The sequence below is a fragment of the Ptychodera flava genome, chromosome 21 (genome assembly GCF_041260155.1).
Source record: "Ptychodera flava strain L36383 chromosome 21, AS_Pfla_20210202, whole genome shotgun sequence".
NCBI lineage: Eukaryota > Metazoa > Hemichordata > Enteropneusta > Ptychoderidae > Ptychodera > Ptychodera flava.
This window is the reverse complement of record NC_091948.1, coordinates 17,352,953-17,379,474: the sequence shown is the minus strand read 5'-3', so window position 1 is coordinate 17,379,474 and position 26,522 is coordinate 17,352,953. Positions and strand designations below refer to the sequence as shown.

Here is a 26,522-nt window from a genome sequence, read left to right as displayed (position 1 = left end):
ACTACAGTTCAGTTTTGCCCTTGATCCTGTGAAAATTTTGAGAAATTGATGTGCGCCACGATACAGTGTAGTGCAATCCGAGAGATATTTTCAATTTGTCTTCTACCAGTAAAAATATTAGAAGACCCAAGGGGGAGAGCACGAGAAGGGGGTGCCCCCCTCTCGCATTGAAAATTTTGAGAAATGGATGTGTCTTGTGTTTTAAATTTTCACAATTTACAGAAGTCAAATAGTGCCCTTTAGATAGTGCCTATGCCATTGAGATATTGCAACAGAAATCCTGAAATATGATTTCTTGGGTCAGAAAAGGGAAGGAAAACATTGAGTGTACTGAGGTGGAAAGTAGACCTAATGTAGTGCATGCTTATATCATAAGTACTAGGGGAAAAAACATAAGAATTGCTTGTGGTAAAAGCATTTGCGCCGCCTATGGCGGCGCGCTGGCAAAGAATACATGACAATAAGGTTTCCAAATTTTGCTAATTTCTGGTGCATTGTGACAATTTTTTTTTCTCTTCTGTCTGTTTTGACAATTTTCTTTTCTCAGGCCATGACAGGATCAATTTTTTTTCTTCTATCTCACCTGGTGACAATTTTTTTTCTCAAAATCCTCCATACCCCCCCCAGAAATCAAATGGTTCTCCCCTAAACTGAATACTAAATATTTCAACATAATAAGGTGTAAAATATAAGATATTACAGTTTATAAGAGTAAAAATGCTGAAAAGGAACAATATCAAAATTTGTTGGCTTAATAACTGCTGGGACAATATTGTGCGATTGAATACTATATAGAGGGGGTTTGAAATGTGTTTACGGCATTCAGGGGGTGACATCTGAAAAGAGTTAACATTTCTACCATAGTTCCTCAAGCCCCCCCCCCCCTCCCCCCTCCCCTTAATTGTGAAAGCAGCCAAAAAGTTATTCGGAACATGAAACTTAAATGACAAAGCAGGCTAGAAGGTACTTCTGATTGATTTTTTTCTTTCGCGCTCACTTACTGTCTTTTTTATTGGGCAGCTATCTGATGTTGTTGTTTTTCATTGATCTCTGCTGAGAATATTTTACGTGTATTTTAATCTTCCAGATCAGCACGGGCCCAAATTTCCAATGTTGGACCACCCTGAACCTATGAGGGGATGACGACATTCTGAAGTCGTGATGCGTGGCCCGCCCTCATACGCTTACACTGCAGTAAAATGAAAATGAAAGAAGAAAGAGCCAACAGTCAGCATGTACGACAGACAGAATTTAGTGGAACAGAAACCAAAAAAGGTCACACTAGTTGGTGGTGACGCTGACTCATCAGCTTATTTGCAAACGTAGACGGGACTATCGACACAACACACTGCAGTGAGTGAACTCAACATCAGTGACTTTAATAGAACTGCGATCGAGAAACTGAAAGACTGTAAGCTTACGCTGTAGAAGTCGATAAATGTATGGAGACTGGATCGTATCCATCGAGTAGAGCAGGCTGGCTGGGTTTTTGAAAAATCAGACTGCACCACGTAGCATATTAAGATCGTCCCAGAGCCTGGAGGTCATACGGTCAGTATACCCACAGTATATCAACTGGAGGGACTGCAGCACAACAAACTAACGTAATCATCCTCACTTTTCAACGAATATGGCGCTGTCCATGGTTCAAGTGGTCGTTCTGCTAGCTGCTTCCTTCGTTGCCATTTCTTCGGGCGCAGAATTGTGTGGTCTTCCGGGATACGTGACGACAAACCTAACGCAGTAAGTTGTATCGGACTTTTACCGTTAGAGAGTTTCTAGAAGTGTAAAAACAAATCGGCTGCACCGTAGCACTCGTGCACTCGGGTTGGCCACAGGTCACATGATGATTATAGGTGTCCTTCTGTGAACCCGGAAGAAAGTGTGTAACAAGTTCAAGACTACAACTTGTCGCCCTCACTTGTCAATGACATAGTCATATAGCGGTAAACTGTTACTATGCCAGCATTTGCCACGTACTGCCATTGATGTAATATCAATTCAATTTTATTACACCAGAAACGAGACTCGATTCTGATTCAATCATGTAGCTCAATCAGGCATTAAACTGAACCAACCGCTGTATCGTAGGATCGTATGCAACGTGCCGCACAGTATTAGCATAATTAGCGCCATAAATATCAGTCTGATAGGCTTACTGATATCTGTACTATACATTATCCACGTAGCTTACCAGTGTCTGTCATATGACAAGCAACATGTCAAAGCGTTTTTGGATTGATACCAGTAAACTTTCCATGTAGCACTAAGGTAAAGGTTTGGTTTAGTCACGTACAAGTGTTAAAACAGCACATGATGATAACAAACGAAACTTGTTCGATCGTCAAAGGTTGACTCCCATGATACAGACCTCATTACTTTCACTTTTGTACATTTTGCAATAGTGGTTTTTACAAACTTATTTCACCAAGTTCATCAAATGTTCCTCCACTGTTTAGAGGACAAGAACCACATGTCACATTGTGAAATGGCAATTCGAGGAGTGGTACAAGCTGCGGCTACCCCAGGTATCGTGTAAGATGTTCGTGCAGCGTTTTTGATAGCACTTCTGCAACTCATTAATCTGACCTCTGACATAACGTGGACCAGTTGTAAAGGCTCTGAATCAAAACAACACTGAATGAATACAATTAATGAATGTTCTACCACTGTCTTTGTTTTCCTACCTATGTCCCTGTCACACCTTGCAATTTAGCCAGCGTATGCCAACGTATGAAAAATTTGGGCGAATACGCTGGGCGTACATCAGATATGTTATAGGTAAGTGTTGTATAAGAGTTAAGAGCATGCTGAAGCACGCTGGTATTTTGTGCATGCATAAAACTTTTCAACGTATGCCACCGTATGGCTCATACATCCCGCACACACAGGCCATAAGTTGTAGGTAGGTTATGTGCTCGTTGACACACATTCACACACATTACTTGTAAGTTACTCATAAGTCTAGATGCATCAAGATAACCGTCTAGCGTACCCAAAACGTATTTTTAACCGATGAGTATGCTATGTATACACCCAAAATTGAAATATTTTGAGAAATTTTGATACGTCGGTATACACTGTTTAATCGTCAAGGTGTGACAGGGACCTTAATTTTTTCATATCACTCTTTCAAATAACAAAATCAGTGGGAAGATTTTCAATGAAATTAATTGTTTGGTAGTCAAGGAAGATTTGACTCATACACAACTAAATGTACAGCCCAATGAAGAAGCTGGCTTATCCCTAATAAGACAGTTTGTGCTGTTGCTTGCAATTTTAAAGGGAAAATGTCACCCTTTTTTCACCTTTTTCCATGAACTTTGCTTGATATGACAAGTAGTTTGTGTTTTTTGGCTTCTTGAAACATGATGAAATACTGGTCCACAGTGCACAACCTCAACTCTGCTTGCAGCCAGACAAGATTAAACAGTCAAAAAAAGATTTGATAGTGTATCAAGTTCAATACACAACTGTCACCATGCAAAGCTGAATATACACTGTTACATGAAGTTTGGACCTCATGCAAACTTTTGTTATGAAGTCCTAACTGGCAATGCCTTTCACTTCGATCAGGATAGCAGCTTTACCTGACATTGTAGCAATGTTTATCTGTTACAGGAAAGCAAATCAGAAAAGTAAAAATTCATTTTGTCTCAAGGTCACAAATGAAATAACGTGTTTGTATTTTTGCAAAAGGGCAGCTTTTGACACTTGTCATCATTTTGCACACTGGGTGACTTTATGCAAATATTCCAGGTCTTACTGATATCACAAAATGGTTTAAAAGGAGCGACTTTGTCCCTTTCAGCCATACTGTGAATTACATTTTTGCAGTGTTAGTATCAATGGATAATTGCTTGATGGATACTGCAATAAATATTGTAACTATGTAACAGAATTATGCTGACTGCATTGAAATGTTTCTTTTAATTATATCTCATTGTCTGTAAGGCAGCATGCATAAATGTCAAAAAGCAAGTAACTTATAGCCTAGGTAAATTTAGGTAGGTATGTCCCCATACACCACTAAATTTCGTGATTATTGACTAGATTTCCCAAAGGTCACATCAGGTCAAGGCAGGATTATTATATTATGACATCTATTTTGAACAGAACTTAAACAGAATCATAGACCCGGGAGCAAGATGGTAGAATGTTTCAAGTGATTCGTCAACTTTTGCATAATGATATTTTAAATTTCTAACCTTTTTTACTATGACAGAGTGAACTTGCTCAAACAAAGGAGTTCATTGTCATTCCATAAAAACCTGCACTAATGATTAAATGAACCACAAAATTGCCACATGACTTTTTTAGACATCAATGATCTTGACATGAACAAGAATTAAAGTGGCTGTTCGCAATCTCTTGTTCTCACAATTAGCGCTTGTTTGAATTATGTTTATATGGTGCTAAATATTTGTTTGTCTTTTGAACGTTATGTTCAGTTATCAATTTGTCTAAAGAGAATAGCTGACCAATGGCCTTCCATTTAAAGTCTAAATCTGATATAAAATAGTAATTGTAGGACAGCAATTCCTTTTTAGCTCATATTTGGTTTTATATATAAATACCAAAAAGAGCTTATATGATGAGTCTAAGTGGCGTCTGTGTCTGTATATTTGTGGGTATGTGCGGATGTATGTCCGTCACACACAAAGGCTCCCATACCGCCAAAGCTACCGTCTCAGTATTTGGTGTACAGGTAGATGTAGGGGTTGAGATGTGAATTTGTTCAAATGAACACATCAGTGTCAAAAATGTGCAAATGAGGTAAGAAAAAGCGAAATTCTGAAACAGGCTTGAAACAGGCTTACTCCACTGACTTGAGTCATTTCCTGTCATCGTCATTGAACTGTTACATATTAACAGACCTGCTCAAACAATATGCAGTAGAGGGGAGGAAGACCGTCAGTAGAGGGGAGGAAGACTAAGGGGGGCCAGCTGCCTTTCTGCTATGCATGTTGCTAAAGTTGACCTCCAGTACCTAAAGTTTAAGACCTATATTACTTTTGTCATTCTTGTTTTTCTGGTTTAAATATTTCTTGTTGTTTTTCTGGTTGTACTGTGCAGAAATCATTGTCATAACATCAACGTAGAATTTTACTGCACTGAACAGATAGAAACAACATTTATTGTTGATCTTTGGTACCCATACTGGTATGTACCAATTCTGATCAAATTTGAGCGACACCGTATAATTGCGGTATTTTTTAAAAGATGAGATTAATGTATAAATGATTTATGTCAATTATAAACTCCATGTTTAACATTCCAACAAAGAGAAGCACTTCCCATTGATCACTGTGACAGATTGACATACAAAGGCACCTTTGTTTGGCCGGAGTTCGGGGACTCTGCTTTGCTCTCTTCACGTAAGGTCATCACGCTGACCTGGTTTACCAGCGTAATTTGGCTCAAATAATGCTATCAATTCACAGTAATGCATTTCTCACTTGTATTTTGTCTAGAAATACTATAGTACATTTTAACCCATCGGGCATGCGGAAAAACAGCGATGTACAATATTCATAGGTAGGTCTCTGTCAATTCAGGAATAAAAGCCTTGTCTGTTTTTAACTTCCATGCAGTTATTTGGATCTAGTGTACAGACAGAACTAAGATGGCTAGATCATAAGTTGTGAAAACAGCATCATTCCATTCAACCTAAATGATTGAATGATAGAGACCAGCAGTGAGACTTGTGTTCAGTTGCCACATACCAGGACCAATGACATTTGATCAACTGCCATTAAAAGGCCCTTGATTGACCTTTGACCCACTACATAAGAAAACAGGATACAGGTCCAACAAGACATAAAGTTAAAGCTATGTAGTGTGAATTAAAGCCGTATAAATCTAATGTAGTGTGGGAGATACTTTAAAGAGACAAATTATACATGTCACTTGTCTCATACAATAAAAATTTCAAAATGACAATCCTTGTACCTTGAACGAACAATGTTTTTTTTTAAAGTGTCAACTTTAATAATAACAATTTCTGTATGTGGAATATTCAAGTTTCGAGGTTAACATTTGCATAATAATAATAATAACAAGGCAGTATTGCTGAAGGCAATGAGTACTTGGGCCGTGATAGAGTAATTTTGAGGACAATATATACTACTATTCAAATATGGTCTTGAATTTCCTCCTGTCAATGAGGCATTTGATTAACTGGTTATTAAACGAAGCAATGGCATGACAACGGCAAAATATGTCTAGCAACTTTTGTGGAGTTTGAGGCAGGGGTTCTTTATTTATAGCGGGAATTGCTTAAACTCCTTAAATATTCAAATTACAGCAAATTTCTTTTGTTCTCGATGGTAGATGTCTAATATTTAGATGGGCATATTTAGATTTCTACCCTATAGTTATCCCTATATACCAAAAATCGGACATCCAGCTCTATTGGCTTGCTCAGAATTAGATATGCACATAATTAATGAGGTACAATATGTGGTGTCATAAGGTGTCCCATCATACCATTTATGAAGGGTGTAGCACTTGTGGTTACTGAGTTGTGGACAAATATATATATTTGAGGTCAAAGGTCATCGAGGTCACGTGACATTTTGTCAAAAAATTGTATTGCTAAGTTATTCCTATATACCAAAAATCAGACCTCTAGCTCTATTGGCGCGCTCAAAATTATATATGTGCATAATCAATGAGGTACAATATGTGGTGTCATAAGGTGTCTTATCATACCAAATATGAAGGATGTAGCACTTGTGGTTACTGAGTTGTGGACAAATATATATATTTGAGGTCAAAGGTCATTGAGGTCACGTCACATTTTGTCATAATAATTGTATTGCTAAGTTATTCCTATATACCAAAAATCAGACCTCTAGCTCTATTGGCTCGCTCAAAATAAGATATGCACATAATTAATGAGGTACAATATATGGTGTCATAAGGTGTCCTTTCATACCAAATATGAAGGGTGTAGCACTTGTGGTTACTGAGTTGTGGACAAATATGTATATTTGAGGTCAAAGGTCATTGAGGTCACGTGAAGTTTTGTCAAACAAATTATATTGTTAACTTATCCCTATATACCAGAAATCAGACCTCTTGCTCTATTGGCTCGCTCAAAATTAGATATGCACATAATTAATGGGGTACAATATGTGGCGTCATAAGGTGTCCCATCATACCAAATATGAAAGGTTTAGCACTTGTGGTTACTGAGTTATGGACAATAATGTATATTTGAGGTCACCAAGGTCACATGATATTTTGTCAAAATGTCTGAGATATCTGCGTGAACCGATGGACTCACTGATGGACTCACGGACGGATATGACCCAATCTATAAGCCCCCTGGACTTTATCCGTGGGGACAAAAAACTGTGTCACTGCATCCTTTAGGCAATATGAATATGATGAGAAACTAAATTTTTATTTTACTTGGCATCATACATGCGAATCTATGGAGAACTGCCTTACACATGGGAGTCTATGGAGGAGTAAACTAAAAAGTCCTCTAACACGGCCAAATTTGAAAGCATTGTGAAACAAATCGACGTGCATCTTAGTCCGGGGTCAATTGTCATTCCGTGTGATTTGAGTGAAGATTTTTGCCAACCTAGCTCATCGATTTACTTAATGGCCAAAATTTTCAAAAAACATTGTTGGCATTTTTTCTGACAACTATGAAGGTCATGTCAAGGTCATTTTCTTAAAATCAACAAAAATCAGTTATTCTTAGCTATAAAAAGATTTTTATGCCCAGTTTGCAACAAAATAATTTTTGGAAACATACACTGTGTTATGGATTATTCCTTACAATCATTAACATTTAGGTTTGTTGAAAAAAACGGCTATTGCGTTAAGAATATATAGAACTACTTTACCAAAGGTCAATTAAAGGTCAGTATGAAATTTCTTTCTAATTTTTCCACATTTTAAATATCACATTGATTTTCCATATCTTAAACATCACATTGATTATCTTGTATACGATTTCAGATTCATAAAACTTATACAACAGTTTCAGGAAATTACATGTCTAAGGGACCGGTCAGATTCTTTGGCCTTTGGGGGGCGGTTGATTCAGGGGGTCACCCTGTTTTTGACTTGGTGATAGAGGGGGTCACCGTGTTTTTGAAATACCAAATAGGGGGGTCGACACGGACTCATACTTGCCTAAAATGCATCTTGCCACCCACAAAGTTCATCATTGAGTTGCATTTTCGGTGTGTGCTTCGGGCGTGTAACTTTGATAATAATAAGACATATTTTTGAGAGCTCCCCCCCCCCCCCCCCAAGCGCAAAACTTAAATATATATCAGAGATATCTTTATGTTTAAAGATTTTTGGCGCGCCCTTCAGGCGCGTTACATAAAAAATATCAAACATATTTTTCATCACGCCCTACATCCGCATGACTTTCATATATCATATATCATATATATATATATATATATATATATATATATATATATATATATATATATATATATATATATATATATATATATATATATATATATATATATATATCACAGAGATATCTGGATGTTTTAATATTTTTCGGCGCGCCCTTAGGGCGCAGTATTTTAATATATCAGAGATTTATGTCAGAAATATCTTGATGTCTGTATATTGAAAGTCAGTTTTGCAAAGTGTACAAATCATTATGAAATTTGCAGTTCATATGAATAGCATGACAACTTCCTGATACTTTTCTGTTTCCTCTATGAGAATTCACTTACAGAAAGCAACATGCACTAAAATTTCACAAATTTTACATTTGTCTTATAACAGTTCTGGAGATCTGGTTATGCATAAAAAGTGTGGAATACATTCACAGCTCATTCAAAATACTGTATTCAAACTTTAGAATTGACACTTTTAAGGTCCTATCTTACAACTAACATGAAAACCACCTTTTGTCGCGCACAGGGGGGTCACCCTGTTTTCAAAAGTTGAAATGGGGAGGTCAGCCACTTTTTGACACCGGCAAAAAATAATCCACCGCCGCCGAAGAATTTGACTGGTCCTTAACATTTCCTGTCAAAGGTCAATGACTTTTAATGCCATAACTCTAATCTGAAGAAAGTTTAGCTATAAAAGTAATGCAATCACACAATTCCATGTTCCTTACGTATTGCCAAATATAAGTCATGTACTTCTCGCAGGTTAAAAACAGCTCCTTCAGCGAAAGCATTTTCCAACAAGGAAAAAAATTCGATATCTGCAGCAAGCATGATGGTATTGTCATTATCAACAATGAGTGTAGGTCTGCATTTGTGTTTAAATTTCTCAAGACTTTTCAACGTTTTTGGTCCAACATCTTTTGTGATATTTAATATCAATGGCTCTAGCATCCTTTGGATCTATTGCACCACTGAGTCTGACTTTTAACAAGTCTGATTTTCATTTGTTTACTGCCCTTTGTAGTTTTCCGCAGCATTGAATGGAGAGGACCCAAAGAAAAACTATATTGTTGACAGTAAAAACACATGCTTTTGTCGTATGTACAAGCTGATGGTCTAGTGAAAGCAACTTTAGGTTCAGATGAACCAGCACTTTCCATGGTAGATGAGGTTTAAAGTTGCTTTACCTAATAATACAGAGCTATCACCTTGCTCTAATGCTTTTTCAGAGTGCAATGTTGCTCTCTGGAGTAGACCTCTGTGGCAAGTATTTGCATAGCATTCCCTATGCCAGCTAGCACCACAAGCTCGAAGGGAAAAAGAATCATTATCCCTGAGTCTTGAACTTATTTCTGGAAAGTCGACACTATCATCAAATTCACCTCTCTGGTGAACAAACTCTGCACAGTGTCATATGCAGTGGGAATTGACACAAGCTCACCACTTGCTTCCTGACGTATCAGGCATTAAGAGAACGTTCCGAAAAAGACTGTAAGTCTGTTTCAGAACGTCCTCTTTTCGGAGGAATGGTATGTTTTTCCATACTGAAAATTTTGACGATGTTATGTGCATGCAATGTCAGTTATGTGAAATATTTATATGTGAAACGCAACCACTAAATGTTGACTATTCTGTGACGTTAAAATATCGAGTAAATATCCTTTGGACAACAGTTTCTGAGAAACTACTAACACTGCCTTTGACTTCTTTTGTAGTCTTTAACCCTAAATAACCTATGGACTAAACCTGTGTCTCAATAAAGGATAAACCTATTGTTAATGTATCATTTTCCGTACTCTATATCAATGTTCTAACAATGGGTGTCTTGGTTAGTACAACATTATGTGTACTGGAGTTGATTTTTAAAAGACACAGGTAATAGCCTATATTTCTCAGTGCAGAGGCTTAGTTTTGATAAACGGCTTCTACACGTAGCCTTTGTTTAGCAACAAGTCTCTAATCCCTGCTATTGTTACTAAGGAAACATCCAAATCGTTTTACATGACTTGGAGAGAAATGCAAGGAAAAGGGATGACTTACTCGTACTACAAGCAAAGAGCACACTGCTAGCTGCACAGTAATCCAGTCTACACTATCTGCGCAGAGGTCTGGATTTTACAACCTACCAGAGCTGATAATACTGTGGATGGCTTATGCTGAAATGCACAGAAATTGATAAAATAAAGTCTATGATGTAGTTGTCAAGCGCAGTGCATGTCAGAAACTGATCCATGTCATTATGCATGGGTAACGATGTACAACTGCAACTGCAACACAAGCAAATCCTTGTAATTGCATATAAATCCACATAAAATGGTAAAAACAGAAACAATAATGCCTCAAACAAGGTATTTTAAATCTATTATGAGCTGTTAAGTTCACTTACACCACTGAAGCAGTACCATGAAGTAGTTTGGTCAATGATTATAGCCAATTTGTATGCACTACAATGCTTAATCAATGGAATTTGCTGAGTAACGAATGACCTTGAATTTGACCTTGACAAAGTGGAAAGAAAAAATGCCAACAATGTTTTTTGGACTCTCCAGATATTAAGGAACAAAATGATATATGTTGACAAGAGTCTTCACGAAATGCACACGGAAGCCAAATCACGACAAGTGACCCCGACTATCTGTATGGGGTTGGGTACTAGGCGTGAACGGACGCACGGACATGACCAAACCTGTAAGTCCCCTCGGACTTCGTCCGTGGTGATTAAAACAACGCAACAGTTATTACAGCTACACCGGCGGTAGGTTCATATCCAGAGCCCCGAACGCTCTGCCGCCGTCGCTTGAAAACAATCTCATGCACCCGGCATATGGGCAGCTGGCCGGATGCATGACTTCCCGGAGAAGGCGAGCTGTCACGTTCAAGCTCAGGATTATTTGTCGATCAAATTTCAGTAAATTTACCTTACCTAGATGAAATTTTGTCTATAGGCTGAAATTTCGCCGAAGTTTGACAAAATTACATCGATTTTTCAGGTTCATATGCGACATTTTTGAGTTTTGAGTGCAGACAGAAATAAGTTTTGAGGCAACATGGCTGCGACCCCATGTTGACCCCTAGCCCTGCGTACGATGCTATGTGCTACAGCTAACACACAGCATCGTACGCAGGGCCAGCGAGAGAGTTGCAGACATCGACGGTTATTTACGAGAAGTGAATAAAAGACTGTCATTTTTGGAAGCGATCGAGTAGCTGAGGTAGGCTGGGATACGACTTGGGCCCAAGAACGCTGAATTTCGGCAGTAATTTGGCTTTTTACGTCAAGTCCCAAAATGGATTTGAAGTCACCGACCCAACGTACGGGTCTTTGCAGGGCTGTGGTGAGCAGGGCGGTTAGCTGTAGCGGAACACACAGCATCGTACGCAGGGCTAGTTGACCCCCAAGTGAAAATGTGTTCGCGATCAAATCTTCCTGTATTTTTTTCAGAATTTTCAACAAAATCATTGCTTCTTACATCTTTTGTAAAATATAAAATACTAAAATAAAACTGCGATGTGCCATGTCTCCAGATTTCTAAAATATCGTTCGTTGACCGTTCGACGCAAACTTGTGACGCAGTTGAAATTCAATACTGACCGCCAAATAATCTTAATGAGACGAGATCAGTCTAGACATCCTCCAAATTATCCAACCATTCGAATTGGAGTTCAGCTCGCTTAGAGTATCATAACATTTTTCGGCCTTCTTTTAGATCGACCCTAATATCTCCCATTTAGGAAATAAATACACAAGCTACCTCGACAAAAACTTCGTGCACCATCCAAGACCAAACGCACTACAAATCTGTCTTGACGTCATCATCTCCTTACATGGTAATCGGCATACCGTATTTTTTAGCAAAGGGGACACAGGATACGTCGGAGTATTCAGTTTCAAAACGTATTACATTGTGTGATGTTGTCAAAAAAAAGTCATGTTACTGCAGTGGTATAAATTACAAAACACAAAAGTTCAAATCAGTTTATTTTGGACTGGCTTTACCCAACATTTCATATTGTTTCTTATGCCAGATTTGACCACGTGCTTACTGGCGACCCCTTTTCATGCAAATTTTGTGTCAAATGATGTGTTCCCCTGGAAAAACAAACGTACGATTTCTAAATGAAGGAGGCGAAATTTGCCCTCAAGACGCGAAACCACCCCTTACGGGGTGTACCTAGCTATTTTTAACGAGCTTCTCGAATCTGCAGCTCTATTTCGAAATGATGGTCTGGTTTTCTCAGCTCAAGGATAAGTATTCTCCATCGCTGTGGGCATTACTATTCTCAACCGGGGGTACAGTTTCCAGTCGTAATGTTTTTCATTGTGTCCGGGATATAAAACCTTTCCTTTTCAAACTTTCTCTTGATTAACACTAATCCACATCTTGTCAGTGATTAAACATGTTTCAAGTTTAAATGTTAAATTCTGGTCTCGAGCCCTCCTGTTCGACCAAACCGAAATTACCCCTCCCACTTTGGCTCGTCCAGTGGGTGTAGCAAGGTCGTGCCATCGCCTAGGAAACGGAGGGTGCATTAATTGTTGCATTTCGATGCACATTTTGATTATATTCAGAAGATTTTGTGGCCAGAACTCAGATAGAGAAGCATTTATATTCACATCTCACTTATTCAAGACTGGCTGAGAGCAGCACTTCCATTCAGTTAACATCATTACGCCATTTATTATGCCAAGAAAGATGAAGCCAATACATTTTGCCCTCCCTGGTCTCAGCCAGAAATGGTTATACCTTACAGAGTTTTTTCCCACGGAATGAAAACAAATGTACTTTGGCTGAGGCCCAAGTACAATAATAATAATATTGGGTTCTTATATAGCGCACATATCCACAAGTACATGTGCTCAAGGCGCTTTACAATTATTATTACCCCTGGTCACTGGACCTAATATGATACCACTCAACTCCCTGGGGAGCAAACTACAGCTCACATGTGCAGCCAATAAGCGCAGCAGAGCTAAACACACACATTACAACCACTGTCCTACCAGGTACCCATCATTCCTGGGTGGGGAGGAGCAATGAGGAATAAAGTGCCTTGCTCAAGGACACAACACCATGGCCATGCCGGGGCTCGAACTCACCATCCTGTGATCGTGAGTCCACTGCTCTAGCCACTGGTCCATGATGCCTCCTAAATTAAATGCACAATGTCATTAAATATGTGGGATTTACAGAAATTACTCTGTGATCTATGAATATATTTAATCACTCATAATGATTATTTATGATGTGATTTGCATACAAGTTAAAAAGAAAACGTGCTGTCTCGACAGTAGGTTTTGCATAAATGCACTATTTTGTTGAGTTTTCTCTGTAGAATGAACTGGGAAGTAGTATTTTTTGACATTCAAATTTTCAAAATACCTGTATCTAATGCCAACCTTTTGGGATCCCTGATTTCTATACGTGATTATGAAAGAATGGTTGAAAGATTGCTTGAAGATAATTTTTAAGGTAGCTTAGGGCACCCCGGGGACAGATATTTGGCCTCTCAAACTTTTAATTACAATTCTTTTCTGTGATATACCACTAGTGGGGATTCATTTAAAAGCTCTTTGTGTGCGCTGTAAGAAAACTTTTTACCACCTTAGTTTTTCAAAATTCGAGTTAACACATGGATGTCACATTTTGAATTTTAAATATTGGTAAATCTTGGGTTATTTTTTCTCAAGTACCAAAATTTGCACGGCAACCCCCAATTTTTATTCTTGATTTTGATTCTTGACTTTGAAAGAGAACCGTGGAAAGTTTGAGCAAAAGTTTAAATCTTTCACTTTTTAGGCACATACTACCTTACAAAAACTTAATTGAAGACTTTTCTGTTTTGAGGTACGTAGTACCATTACTATCATGAATCTTGCATCCCTATTGAGACATTTACACTTCTAGAATGACCCCAAAAAGAGCAGTTTTATGTTTCATTTTATTATGTTACATAGCTATTATAATATTCTCGGATTTTCTTATCATGTTCACCAAAATATAAGTCCTGCTGCAGCTGCTTAGTTTTTCAGTATAAGTTCTTTTCAGTTTATCATTCCTAAGGTTTTTCAAAGCAAATGGTTTCATACACCTTCTTTATTAGAATCCTAATTGCCTGTGTGCCGCGGATACTAGTATATGGCTAATATCAAGCAATTGGTAAAAGTTCATATATCGCCAAAATCCAAAACAGTGGTTTGCTTTGTGATTCTTTATGGTTAGACCACTACTGTATGCTCTGGTGAACAGATAGGTTTTAAGTATTTGTTTGAAAGTTTCCAAGCTGAGTGAATTCCTGATATAAAGTCGGAGTGAGTTCCAAAGATTAGGGACAGCATTAGGGAAAGGCGCGGCCTCCGTAGGTGATGCATTTACAGATTCCTGCTAATGTACAGCGTCTTGAAAGCTGTTTTCCAATTGGTTGGCTGAATCTGACCATTATACAAATAGACTCCCTAAGTTGCTGTGAATAGTGACAAATGACTAATCAGATAAATCCTTTGGAGCATGCTGCACATCAGCCCTACAGGTTGTGGATGTCAACAGTACCCTACTAATACTGGTTGACTTTGTAAAATAGATTGTGTACTGATCCATCAGCACACAGCAGTGTTGTGATCTCCCAAGTAATTAGTTTAATGCTCAATGTGTGACATTGTTTTATTTATTCATATGCAAAGTGTATTAACCCTTTGAGTTCCAAAGACATTTTTGTTGCCTTTACATAACATACCAAAGCCAATTGTTTCAGCTCACATTTAGTGTATGTATATATACCAAAGAGAGCTTGTATGGTAAGTGGGCAGCGTCTGTATGTATATATGTTAGTATGCATGTGTGTGTGTGTGCACGGATGCATGTCCATCCACATTAAAAACTCCAAAACCGCAGCACCTACCATCACAATATTTGGTGTACAGTTGCACCCCGGGGTTGAAACTTGGTATACAGGTTCTTTATGATGACTTTAGTTAGATTTGTTCCAATTGTGGTGAAATTTTGATAGTTGAATTTTTTTTCTGGCAATTTTTCCTGTTTTTGGTAAAAAATCTTCTCTGCTAAAAGTGCTGGTCCGATTGCTTTGAAACTTAGTACGCCTAATTATAAGGTTGCCATCCGTCAGATTTGTTTAAATTGTGATGAAATTTTGAGTAATATTTGTTGGGGCAATTTTTTTCCATTTTTGGTCGAGACATCATTTTCTCCCAAAGTTCTTGTAGGAATCCTTTGAAACTTAATATTCTAGATTGTAAGGTTGACTTCTGTAGGATTTGTTTGAATTGTGGTGAAATTCTTATATTTGTATTTTAGGGGCATTTTTTCCCATTTTTTGTCAAAAATCATTTCTCTGAAATCGCTCATCCAATTGCTTTTAAACTAGGTATGCATGTTCCCAGAGGGTAAAATTAGTTAAGACATCTCACTCTGGCCTGCCACATCAAACCATATGTAAGCTAAGTGTCATTGACACTCTTATTTTTATGGTTTTTTTCGATAAGCAGCTTTAAAGATTTAAAAACTAATAATTATTGTCTTGCAAGTCATATATGACTGCTGCAAGCGAGTATACACAAACTGTGAACAGTCGACTAAATCCATCGCCAAAAATTGAAACAGTGACGTTTTCAAAGATAATATCAGTGGTTTAATCGAAACCATCTCTCTGAAGATTGGATGGTATTTTTAGGTAAGAAAATGCAAAAAGATACAGCTAATGGGGCTCTAATGAGTATTGTGGAAAAATGCAAATACCGAGACAAGACTTGGAATATGAGATTTCATGTTTATAGATGATATATATGTTCTAGTCACTAAAGATCACTGCTGCAAGTTGAGATAAAAAGTGTCTACCCTCAAATCTACTTTTCCCTACAGAGCAGCATATTGGACATTTCAAAATGATACCAGCGGCTGTTTCCCAGACGACAAGAATGCAGCGTGTCATTTCTACCTGGCATTCTGTCAGAGCTTGACCTCCGCAGGCCAGCCATTCGACGAGACCTGTAATGGAGCCGGCGCGTGTCTCATCGCCGTATCAAATCAAACCAACACCACTCATGATATCGGAGAATACGATGCTACATTAAACCGATTCGTAGGCAGAGGTTTGTACAATCATTGTAATGCTACTAAATTTATTGTAAATTTTGCAGATTGCTGAAGATGACTGTAAGCAGCAAGTATTGTCATGATGCTAATACAGAGTTGGACTCTCCCCAATCTTTAGTTTCCTTTCATAAGACAGTATTTATCAATCAAACAAATCTTCCCCTCCTCCCAGTTTTGTTGAATTTTTTAACATTTAGTTTCATGATATTCATACGGAAAACTATGAAAGTACGTTTAAAAGTATACATATTGTGAAGATTACAACAGACAATACTCTCTGTAATCTGTCACACACTGTATGTACTTCACAGTTATGCTTCAGTTTAATATTTACGTTTTATGGACCTAATTTATAACTATAACTATGAGAAAAATGATGTGGTGCATTATTACGTGGTGATATAAAACAAACCGTTCACGCACAGTTTTGGACAAATTTCACAAAACATGTTCCAAAACCCTACTCATGTTGGTGTCATTCTACATATGAAAATTTGTATGTTACTTTCCTGATACTTCTGGTTTTCCAGAAAAAAAAAATGCGCAAAAAATTTTGTCATTCACAGAAACTGCACCTTTCAATAGACTTGCCAGACTTTTAGACTAATGTGTAACACTTTTGGTGTTCAAACTGATGGCCGTACTGGGCAAGTTCCACCAAAATTAGCAAAACGTTTGGCACTATCAACATGGGATGAGGAAACAACTAAGTGTATGAAATTATGTAAATATGTACTTCATATCTTCAAATTCTTACTTCATACCAATCATCATAATCACCTTATAATCCAGATGACGGTAGTGGATTTTTCCATGGCTATCCCAATGGTGAAAAGTTACAGTGTGGAGAAGTTCACACACTGGCAAATTTTGTGTGTGACCTCAGTGTGCCCTGGATACCAAACCAGCAAAAGGCAACGCCAGTACCAGGCCCCGTCACTGTCAACTTTATCAATTATGAAAATAATACCTGTTTGGTAAGACAGATTTTTATTTTGTAGTGAAGTCCGTAGCTTAAAATCTAATCACTTCATTTTTCAGCGGTGAACTCTGTCAATTCTCAATCAGATTTGATCCACTCATTTCCAAGTAATCGGATTAGTTTAATGAAGTGCTAACCCTGACGATTTTAGTACTGTGCCAACTTCGTACCATCCTGAGACCAGTTTACTATGATGTAGCATAGCGCTGGCATAAGTCAATGATTGCATTTGTTCCAGCATCGCACTGGCCCTAGGCTGGCACAGAACCAGAGTGGTAGCAGCCCTTGGTAATGGACTCATGGTTATTACTGTGATACCAGTATTGGAGCAGCCCGAATATTTGCAGTCCAAAGATATATGTTGCCTGTGTGGTAACAGCCCTGGGTTTGAGTATGATGAGTGTAGATACATAATGAAATGCTAGTCCTTAGATAGTAATTATGTGCCTCCAACATTGCAGATGCCGGCAAATGTACATTTTACTCAGGATGGTTGAAATACTCTTCAAGAAATCATTAATTACAATATTTTATATAAACAGTCGCTTAGCAATATGTGTCGGCAACTGATATTGACAAATGAAACAAAAAAAAATCTTTCACTTTACGTGAGACCATATTACACAATAGACAAAGCCATATTGGAAGAACTTTTCAATGACCAGAGTGTTTTTTCCTTCTTCTCTACTTGCTAGTACAACATGACATTTCGATATGCTGGTGCATGCTATGCCATAACTCCAGCACAGCCTACAGGGGGCAGTGGTCTCAGTGCAGGGTCAATACTCCTCATCATGTAAGTAGACCTTCAACTGAACTATTTCTGAAACCTGAAATACAGATTGAAATAATACAAGTAATAATACAATAAAAATACAAATAATAATACAAGTAATAATACAAATAATGTACAAGCTGAAAGGCAGAATTTCAACATGCAAAATATATGTTAGTCTGAGTTATATTTTGCTTTCTTCTCAGCCCTAGTAGCTATCAATGATAGATTTTCGGCTTTTGCTAATTCCCAGTATAAACTGAAAACTGCCATGAGGAGCAAATCCCTCATATGAAAACCTGTGTAGACATACTTGCAAGAAAGTCTACCTGATTCCGGCTAAAGATTATGTTACCAATTATGTGAGCAACATTAACACCGATTTGCTATGGCCTCACAAAATATATGGATATTATGTAAATATGCGACTAAAATGTCATTCTGTATTTGTTTTCTGTACAGATTTTTTACGTGTGTAGGGTTGTACTTCATCATAGGATGCCTCGTGAATCGACTTCAAGGTCACCAAGGTGAAGAACTCCTACCACACCATGAGTTCTGGTGTGGTTTACCTGGCTATATCAAGGTAGGTAACGTCATTTGCTGCACTCTTCTCTCAACTTGTGACAACCCATAGAACAAATTTTCCAATGCCTGTGATCAAAAATATGAGAAGAGTACATTTTTCCACATCATTTTTTTCTTGTTACATAGCTCTTCTAGACTGGAATTTTGCCACTTACGTCATGACTTTTCTGAACTAACTGTATGTATCAAATTTACACTACCCCAACACACTTCAAAACAGTTACTAGTTTTCATTGTACATTAGTGTACTTTCAGTGATTCAACCTCCCCTTCCGACCCCCCAGTAAAAATGGTTTCTCTATCTGTCAGACAAAATATTATACATAATGGCCATTGTTTGGTATTCTTCTCTGAAGTTGTTTTTAGCTGTCTTTCTGAAAGGTGAGACCGAACAATGTCTACATAAGAAGTTATCTGTTACTAGAAACTTTGACCAGTTTTGTTTCTCTGAGCGGTCACAGACTGAACGACACAACATCAAGGGAAAGGAATACATTTAATGAATCATTGACTGGAGCTTCACCATGGCTGATAGACATCCCTACAGACAATGAGAAACATTGTTCCATATTATCAGATTATTCAGGCTTGTGATGAACAGGATGGGGTCAAAAGGTCAATGAAGGATAAAGAACTGAACCCTGAAGTGATTGCTTCAAACCTTAACATAACTTTTTTAGTAAATCTGTCAATATTGATCATAGCTCCATTACTGAGAATTTTGTTTCCTCTGAAAATAAAAACTTTTGTCCAACAAAAACATGGGGGGGAGTTGTATACTGCCAGTTCTAAAATCTTGTTTGTCCATTTTTTGCAAAGTGCAGTATACTAAATAAGGTTTTACATTTATTGACAATTTATTTACATTCCTTTGGTCATGGCTGCTGCATGGCAGCAGTGATTGATAAATAAATTCTAAATAGATAAATTTTCTCTTTTTCTTATTCTGTCTTGTTTTGTTTTGTTTTGTTTTTTCGACAGGACGGTATGAAGTATGCATGGAGTGTGGTCACATGTAAGAATGTTGACGGTGAAGCCAAAGGCTACGATTCCATATAACACCAACCATTGACCAGAGAAGATTTTGGTATTTTATGTGGCAAGGGGACCTTTCTTTTGATGTACAAGTACTCGCATGGGAAGATTTGTTAAATATACTCAAAGCTGCAGGATACAGCGCTGTCAAGTTGCCAAGTCACATAGTTTCTGATCTGCATTGAACTTTACTGTGAATTATCTTGACAGAGTTCCATAGTCCCTAGGAGTGGAGAGTAATGCAATGGTTTTATTGATAAGCTGCATGTGGTTATTTCATTTTTCCTCCAAGGGGAGCATAAAAGAGTTCTTAATAGAAGCCACGGCTTCAATTTGGAATTTCACGGTAATTGTTAGTTGATTGCCAGGTGAGTGGCTGAGAATTGTAAAAAAAATGGACTTTCATTTGTATTCTTCCTCTGAGAGCATTCAAAGGCTAAGTTTGATCACAGTGCTCAGAGCATTTTGTAAATTTTTTCAAGTGAGTTTTCAGACTTTACATGGTAGGACACTGGTTTAAACACCTGGGTCTGTGAGTTCCTGAAATCCTTAAAAATGAAATTGAAATTGAGTGCTAGAAAATTTATACGACACCCACGATTTATAAAAAAATCAGTCTTGACATAATAAAAATAAAATGTATAATAATCTACTGTAAAATTTATACCTGGAAAATGGAATTTGGAGCTCAAATAGTTCTTGAAAATTGCTGGAAACCCTTAAAAATTCTTGAATTTTTAGGGACTTTGAGTGTATTGAGAGAAAAGTTGCCAGAAGTTGTAAGCAGTAAATATGGCCCTCAATGCAGACAACTCAATGCAAAGGTTACACAATTACAACAGCCTTTGAGATGACATGCTGCGTGTCATTCTCAATGTAAGAAGTGGCTTGCTGTTTCATCGTAAGATGAGTTACTCAGAACCTAAAAAAAGGCAGTTTACAAAATAATCGCTGAATGTTAACATCGATAGTAAATTTTGAAGTCTCAGCACAGTTGTCACATCAGGCAAAGCATGAAACTGTGAACAGGTGAAAATGAAAATCAAGAACAAGCCGCTGTCATCGACTGAATGATGTGTTCGTGATACACACCTGTATATTACGCCGAGCCAGACCTAATCTTTATCACAGTTATAGCATCATCTTTGAAGTTAAAGGTATACCGTACTGTCACCTGTTCCAATTTTGCCACAGTTACCATGGAAAGAGAAAATCTAATCAATCACTGACTTTAAGCGGGTGGTTGCTTTTTAAAAACAGCGCCCTCACAAGGGCATTTTGAATACCAAGGAATGCCCCTTTGACCACATATGGGCATATTTAGATTACAGGTGACTGTATACCTTTAATTCTGAAAAAGCAAAGTGGGCTTGTATGATTACTGAGGTTGCACCCACACACCCAGAATTGTACTCAACGAACCAATTCTTTAACCGTGCCTTTCTATGTGCCTTAAGTCAACAGTGCCTATGTACAGCTCAAACAGTACTACAAGTATTTAAATCTATTCTACCTTTGTGAATTTTGTGTAAAAGTGCAAACATTCATACAGACATGGCTTTTATTTCCTGACAGAGACAGAACCAATGAAGTCTGAAATTTGCTTACAACCCTGTGCCTTGATTGGTTGAAATCAACATATCAAAAATGCAAACAGCCAATCACAATGCAATCTTCCTGAACTCTCAGAGCCCTTGTATATATTTTGTAATATTATGGGCTATTGATTACAAATTAGTTAATAGTATCGTTTTTCGATGTGAAAATATCTTTACTGAGCCATTACAAATTATTTGATAGTGTAATTTTTCAACTTTAGAATATTGACAATGAACATGAATGACAGTATATTTCCTAAAGCTTTCTGTGCTGCTGAGATTTTACATAGAAAAATCATACTGCTTTAATTTCTGTGGTTTTAGGACTTTCTGAACATTCACGGATTTTCTAGAATTTTTTTGTTAAGAGGGAAATCGAGGAAAGTAATATTTGCATTGGTATAAATTTTGGCATGATTTATCAACAGGTAGTATGTTTCTGTAGGGGAGGGGGGTCTTTTTTGTTTTTTTCAGCAGACATATTCACATATTAAATTGTACGTGAAGGTTTGTAAAACTAAAACTCTCAAATTTCATATAAGCTCATGTAGAATTATCCATCAAAAAATTTAAGTTCATGTGTATTTCACTCTTGCCCAATTCACTAATTTCAAAGATGCCACTCTGAACAAAGTTAGCTGTGAAATCAGGTCAAAGATGATATCGACCTTGAATAAGCATGTGGCAACCTTACAGTAGTGTTCAGTGTTTTCTAAGTTGCACAAAATTGTACAGCCTCTACAACTAGGTAAACATTTTTTTTTTCATGTTTTCACCTTAAGAATATCCTAAATAGCCTTTTATTCAACAATGAGTCAAAAACAGCTTTTGTGTTAAATTGATATTCAAGACAGAATTTTCCTTAGCTCTATAAATATTTGTGTAAGAATATGGTAATAAATGAATGATGTTAGCATTTTGATAGGACCACTAAATTAGACTATAACCGTCTTTATGGTACACTCAGTAATCAGGTTGCCAGCAACCAGGGCTAAGCATATGTAACTTACAATATCTTTAGTTATCGTCGCAAGGTCTACAATACCAGAGATAAGGAAAGAATTATGATTTATTAGATGAAAAGCAAATCAACTGACTAAATTCATAGTTGCCAAGGTCACCAAATAATATTTCTTAGTGAAACATTTCAAATTATATTTATGCCATGAAAAGACGACACTGCATTTATTCTGATTTTAGGATAATTGTTTCTTGCAAAAATCAGTTTTGCACGCCATAGAAACAGAGTAACACATTTTCTCTTGACAGGGTCAGGGGTCAAATGTCTGTGGACCAGGTTGAACATTTTGTAGGTAAACAAATCCATATAGTATTGGCAAACATGTCTGCCCACCATATCAGGTTTTGTATCTGTGTATAGCAAATACTGGACCGTTGGTATGTTAACCGTGTCTGTCTGACCTCGAGGTCGCTGTCGTAGCACGTTCTCCAAAGGGTAATATGCTCTAAACCAGGTGTCTGTTAATTTGAATGATAAATTTTAACTGCAAGCAACTGCTTGTGTCTTCTCATACACAAACTACAAATTTTTCTCTGAACTTTATGGACATTTTGTAAACCATATCTGTCACTAAAATATTCCGTAGATATATAACTAAATCCTACTTTATGATTGAGATAAATTGCTGCTTGTGTTTTTCAGTCACCTCAGCGTTTACATGTTTGAACCAGGGCAACTTTTTTATCATATCTCATTTGATTTTGATATTTTCTTGCTGCCTGGTTTTATTTCTGAACAGGAATTCCCCGAGAACCACGCTTGCAAAAAGATTAGTTTTGATTGAGCTTACTATCTCTATTCACATTAACTTAGTTCACTTAACCATGAAGTAGACCGTGATGAAAAATCCAGGTGATAACTTCAAGTACATCAGGTCAAGAAATGATTCATAGTTACCATAGAAACTAGGTAAATAATAGTAAATATTGGGTTATTCATTGCATATCACTGAAAGACTGGCGAACTGTTAGCCATCAATATTTATCGACTTCGACAGGACACAGTTTCTTTTAATGTTTTAAAAGCTGTCAGATGATTTTTCATAATACACAGCTACCGAGTTTTGACTGGGCAACTCAAAATACGTTGCAGCTCAGTGTCAGCTTGAATGAGCTGAAACTTGTAGGAAAGTGTAGCATCTGAATTACTATAGTAAGTTTCAACCTCAAGCTTTCACCCCCATGCCACAATACAGAGGTCCAACTAATAAGGAGGTCCAACTTTGCCATGAAAAACAATAAGATTATACCAGGTCAAAAGCCTGGTTTTCTAGAGGAAGTATAAACACAGAGAATGACCCCTGAGGTTAGAATGAATACTCTCGCGACTTTTTATAAGATTGTTGTACATGTATATCACTCATACTATGTGCTCTTTCTCTTTTATACATTCAGTATTTTATATTTAGGAATATTATGTCTGCAATTTAACTGTTACTTGCAGTACGAATGCTGTGATTCCTAACTCCAATTCCATACTTACTTTCAACCATGTCAAATCAAGAGTGGCATTTAAACCAACTTTCAAAGGTTCTTGACGAAAGTAGTACATAATAATTACGTCATTATAAAAGTGAAAATGAAAGCATCAGTGCAGGCATGTGATGTAATTAATGGACCATGCAGTTTACATTAGAAACGAGCCTTGACAATTTCCTGTTTTCTTTGGATTTTTTTTGAATTAAATTTTGAAAATGTATTTCCACTCCGGCTACAATATCACATTGCTACTGTGATACTAGAATGATGCATGGGAGTTTGTTCATTCCAATGTTTGGGCTTCCATAATGAACGCTGTACACGTGCTAGCCAGGACTTTACATTTCTGGCAGAGTATTCGTACATTAGTTTGACTGTACAAAGTACAGTGAAGTTAGTAGTTGTTTTATGGCACCTTAAAGTGGCATTGTCTTTGTGTAGTATTTTGTGTACATGTAAAGTCCATATTTGATTCTGCAATTATAGGCAGATCTTGTAAAATCGAGGAAAAAAAGATGGTTTCAAGGCACAACCTTCAGAATCTGATGTCTCATGACATTTACAAATGTTATAGCAGATGCGTTGCCAAGGTTGTTATCTGCTTATGCATACTATTCTAGGGAGTCAACAAGAAACAAGGGCTTATCCATACTATTCTAGGGAGTGCACTCTGCACTCTGCATATGGTGTGCTCAGTGTGTTATAGATTTCATCCAAACTCCCTAGCTCAAATCACAAAGGTGTTCCTGACAAACATTTGATCTTCTGAATGTAAAATCCAGTGGGCCATCTAAATGCAAACTCCAAAAACACCACTAGATTTTATTTATCGAATTTGCAAGATATGCTCACGTTTGCTAACGTAGTTATTAGACAGTGTGGAGAATTAAAACATAGAGGGCTATTGTTATGAAAGGGCAAAAAATAACTGTATGCTTTTTTATTTGGAAAGTGGCGTAAGACATTTGTATTATTTTTTTCATATTTTATGCCTTTTGAAATATGCAATAATATAGCTCAATTGATATAATGAGTACAGTACTTTTGGCAACAGGTTGTCCAATTAGGGATATAAGGCAATTACTGTTGAATCTTTATGGCCTGTTTTATAGCAGACACAGTGTTTGAATGTTGTTCTGGTTGTCGCACTGGATAATCAGTCAGCTGCTCCATTTCCCTGACCCCTTGAACCCCCACCCCACCCAACCCAGTGCCTGATATAGAGATCTAACTCTTGTCGTTCAAAAATCACCGGAGTTGTACTGAAGGCTTGGTTGTGAAAATGTCAACAGAGTGGCTTTGCTCTGCACAATACATGCAGTCTAGGTACTGCTCCTGTATATCTACTGATCTGTTGTCATTCTACTACCCCCTCCCCCCACACACACCCCACCCCTCCAATGATACAGGACATTCACTAACAGTTTACATCAACAGGGGGACTGGAGGGGAAATGCCAATCATCCTAGATTGAAAAAGCATCAAACTGTGTCCACTTCTTCAGTTCAAAAAATAAATGAAAGTAGATGCTTTAGGTAATCTCATTCTGTTACCTTGAAAATGTACAATCACGTGCAACTACAGTCACCTTACACTATACTACTTGCCACAGCAGATCTGCTGTAGTCCCATAGGACTGCAGTCCTAGGGGAGTTGAAATATTTGATATTTTACTACAATTAATTTATTGGGACTGAAAAGTGTGTACATATTACATACACATCACAGTTGGTGGTGGTAAGGAAAACGGTGAAGGGGCCTTCACTGTGTATATAACAACAAACAATTACGATGCACATCTGAAAAATGTACCAAGTAAATTTTGCTGAACTCTTTAAATTATGTTCGCATGATATATACTTCAGGTTGTGATCGCCTTGATATTTTTTACCGTTTCATGTTTAAGATTAATGTAATGGGAATGTTTCATGCTCTTGTTCTGTAATTATTTTGTTTGATCACCCTTAATATTGCAATCTGTCGAGCTGTTTTCTTGAATAAAGGGTAGGAGATATTCTCACACATGACACATGTTGCCTCTTTACTGCTGTGAGGTGTGGTTGCACTTCCCATTTCCCAGTGGTTATGCTTGATGAATTGAGTTCCAGACGCTCTTCTTACATGCAAATACCAAAACATGCACAGAGGCACAGCAAATCAATTTCACTTTCACAACATTATACATTCAGACTTCTAGAATTTACCAGATGAAAGTCCTTCCTCTTTTTCTGAATACATGTACTCTTCAAAGTCCACCCTGGTCCCCTGCCCCATTTCTGCCGCTGGCTGCGCTGCTCATGAAAGTATTTTCGTGAGCATCGCAGCCCGCGTTAGAAACGAGGCTAGGGGACCAGACTATTCAAAGTCTACAAACCTATGTAACTGAGGTAGATATCTTTAGAAAGTCAAGATATTAACAAATATGCCTGTGCCATTTTGTTTGTCATTTATCCAGCTATAAGATCATAGTACACACATTTTGAATCATAAATGTCAATGTTTCAATATTTCTGTTCAACAGTCTGCTTATAAATAGCATGGAGGTAG

General features: G+C 37.4%; 1 protein-coding gene across 1 annotated transcript; it reads left to right on the top strand.

The window, feature by feature from the left end:
• The first annotated feature begins 1,215 nt into the window (after positions 1-1,215).
• Positions 1,216-26,004, top strand: LOC139121591 (uncharacterized). The gene is made up of 6 exons (XM_070686626.1): positions 1,216-1,743; positions 16,265-16,494; positions 17,291-17,475; positions 18,176-18,276; positions 18,718-18,841; positions 19,825-26,004. The coding sequence occupies exons 1-6, from the start codon at positions 1,631-1,633 to the stop codon at positions 19,900-19,902; spliced, it is 831 nt and encodes a 276-aa protein (XP_070542727.1). The 5' UTR covers positions 1,216-1,630; the 3' UTR covers positions 19,903-26,004.
• Positions 26,005-26,522: the final 518 nt, after the last annotated feature.

What these genes read in the sequence shown, in the direction of transcription:
- LOC139121591 (XM_070686626.1), top strand. Translation starts at nt 1,631, where the DNA reads ATGGCGCTGTCCATGGTTCAAGTGGTCGTTCTGCTAGCTGCTTCCTTC. An exon ending in GTGACGACAAACCTAACGCA is followed by an intron (nt 1,744 to 16,264) that starts GTAAGTTGTATC and finishes TTTTCCCTACAG; the next exon opens with AGCAGCATATTGGACATTTC. An exon ending in GTTTACCTGGCTATATCAAG is followed by an intron (nt 18,842 to 19,824) that starts GTAGGTAACGTC and finishes TTTTTTCGACAG; the next exon opens with GACGGTATGAAGTATGCATG.